The sequence below is a fragment of the Vulpes lagopus genome, chromosome 7, assembly GCF_018345385.1.
Source record: "Vulpes lagopus strain Blue_001 chromosome 7, ASM1834538v1, whole genome shotgun sequence".
NCBI classification, from domain to species: Eukaryota; Metazoa; Chordata; class Mammalia; order Carnivora; family Canidae; genus Vulpes; species Vulpes lagopus.
In genome coordinates, this window is record NC_054830.1 from 11546176 (window position 1) to 11547425 (window position 1250).

At 48.0% G+C, this 1250-nt stretch overlaps 1 protein-coding gene across 1 annotated transcript; it reads left to right on the forward strand.

Moving 5' to 3' along the window:
- The first annotated feature begins 212 nt into the window (after nt 1–212).
- On the forward strand, nt 213–1250 carry LOC121495094 (olfactory receptor 24-like). The gene is made up of 2 exons (XM_041762384.1): nt 213–219; nt 313–1250. Exons 1-2 carry the CDS (start codon nt 213–215, stop codon nt 1248–1250), a joined length of 945 nt encoding a protein of 314 aa, XP_041618318.1.

The window sequence follows — 1250 nt, forward strand, 5'->3', positions numbered from 1 at the left end:
CACCTCAGTGCCCTTCGCTCTTTATTTTGATAGCATCACTAGAAGTTCCCACCGATAAAAATAATTGTCCATATTACATGCCAGGTATGGATATAAGACCCTTATACATTTTTTTCTCACTTAATCCTTGTAATGATCCTAAGAGGTTAGAACGATCAGTCCCATGAAACAGATAAGGAACCTGAGGCTCAGGGAGGTTAGTGGGATGCACCATGAGGGGTGGGTGAGAAGAATAATAATGCAATGATCCATTTCTTCTCCAGGAGTCCACTCACAGTTGATGCCCTTGTTTTTGGCTTTAATACTGCCTAGACATGGACAATCAGACCCGGATCTTTGAATTTATCCTCCTTGGCCTCTCTGAGCAGCCATTGCAGCAGCAGGTGTTCTTTGGTCTGTCTTTAAGCCTGTATCTGATTGGGTGCATGGGGAATCTGCTCAGCATTCTGGCCATCCTCTTGGACCCTCACCTCCACAGCCCCATGTACTTCTTCCTCAGCAACCTGTCTCTTCTTGACATCTGCTTTGCCTCCACCATCATCCCCAAGATGTTGGTGAACCACCTATGTGGGCACAGCACCATCTCCTCCAAGGCTTGCCTGACCCAGATGTATTTCTTCATTACCTTTGAGGCAGCTGACAGCATCCTTCTTTCCACCATGGCTTATGACCGCTATCTAGCCATCTGTTGCCCACTACGTTACATCACAATCATGAGTGTCCTTCGTTGTGCCTTGCTGGTGGCAGTCCCCTGGATCTCAGCAAACCTCATCTCCATGGTCCATACTATCCTGATGACCCGCTTGTCCTTTTGCACCAATAGGATCCCACACTTTTTCTGTGACCTCAATGCCTTGATCAAGCTCTCCTGCTCCAATACCCAAGTCAATGAGATGCTGGTGTTGGTCTTTGGGGGCTCAGTTGTTCTGATCCCTTTTGTGTGCATCATGGCCTCTTATACACCTATTGCTATGGCTGTGTGGAAGGTGCCCTCAGCACAGGGGAAGTGGAAAGCATTCTCCACCTGTAGCTCTCACCTTTGTGTTGTTGCTCTCTTCTATGGGACCATTATTGGGGTCTACTTCAACCCTGCATCCACACACACCACCCAGAAGGACATAGCAACCACAGTGATGTACACCATGGTCAGCCCCATGCTGAACCCCTTCATATATAGCCTTCGGAACCGAGATCTGAAGGAAGCCCTCTGGAAACTTCTCAAAGGAAACCACTTGGCTAAGCCTCTTTGA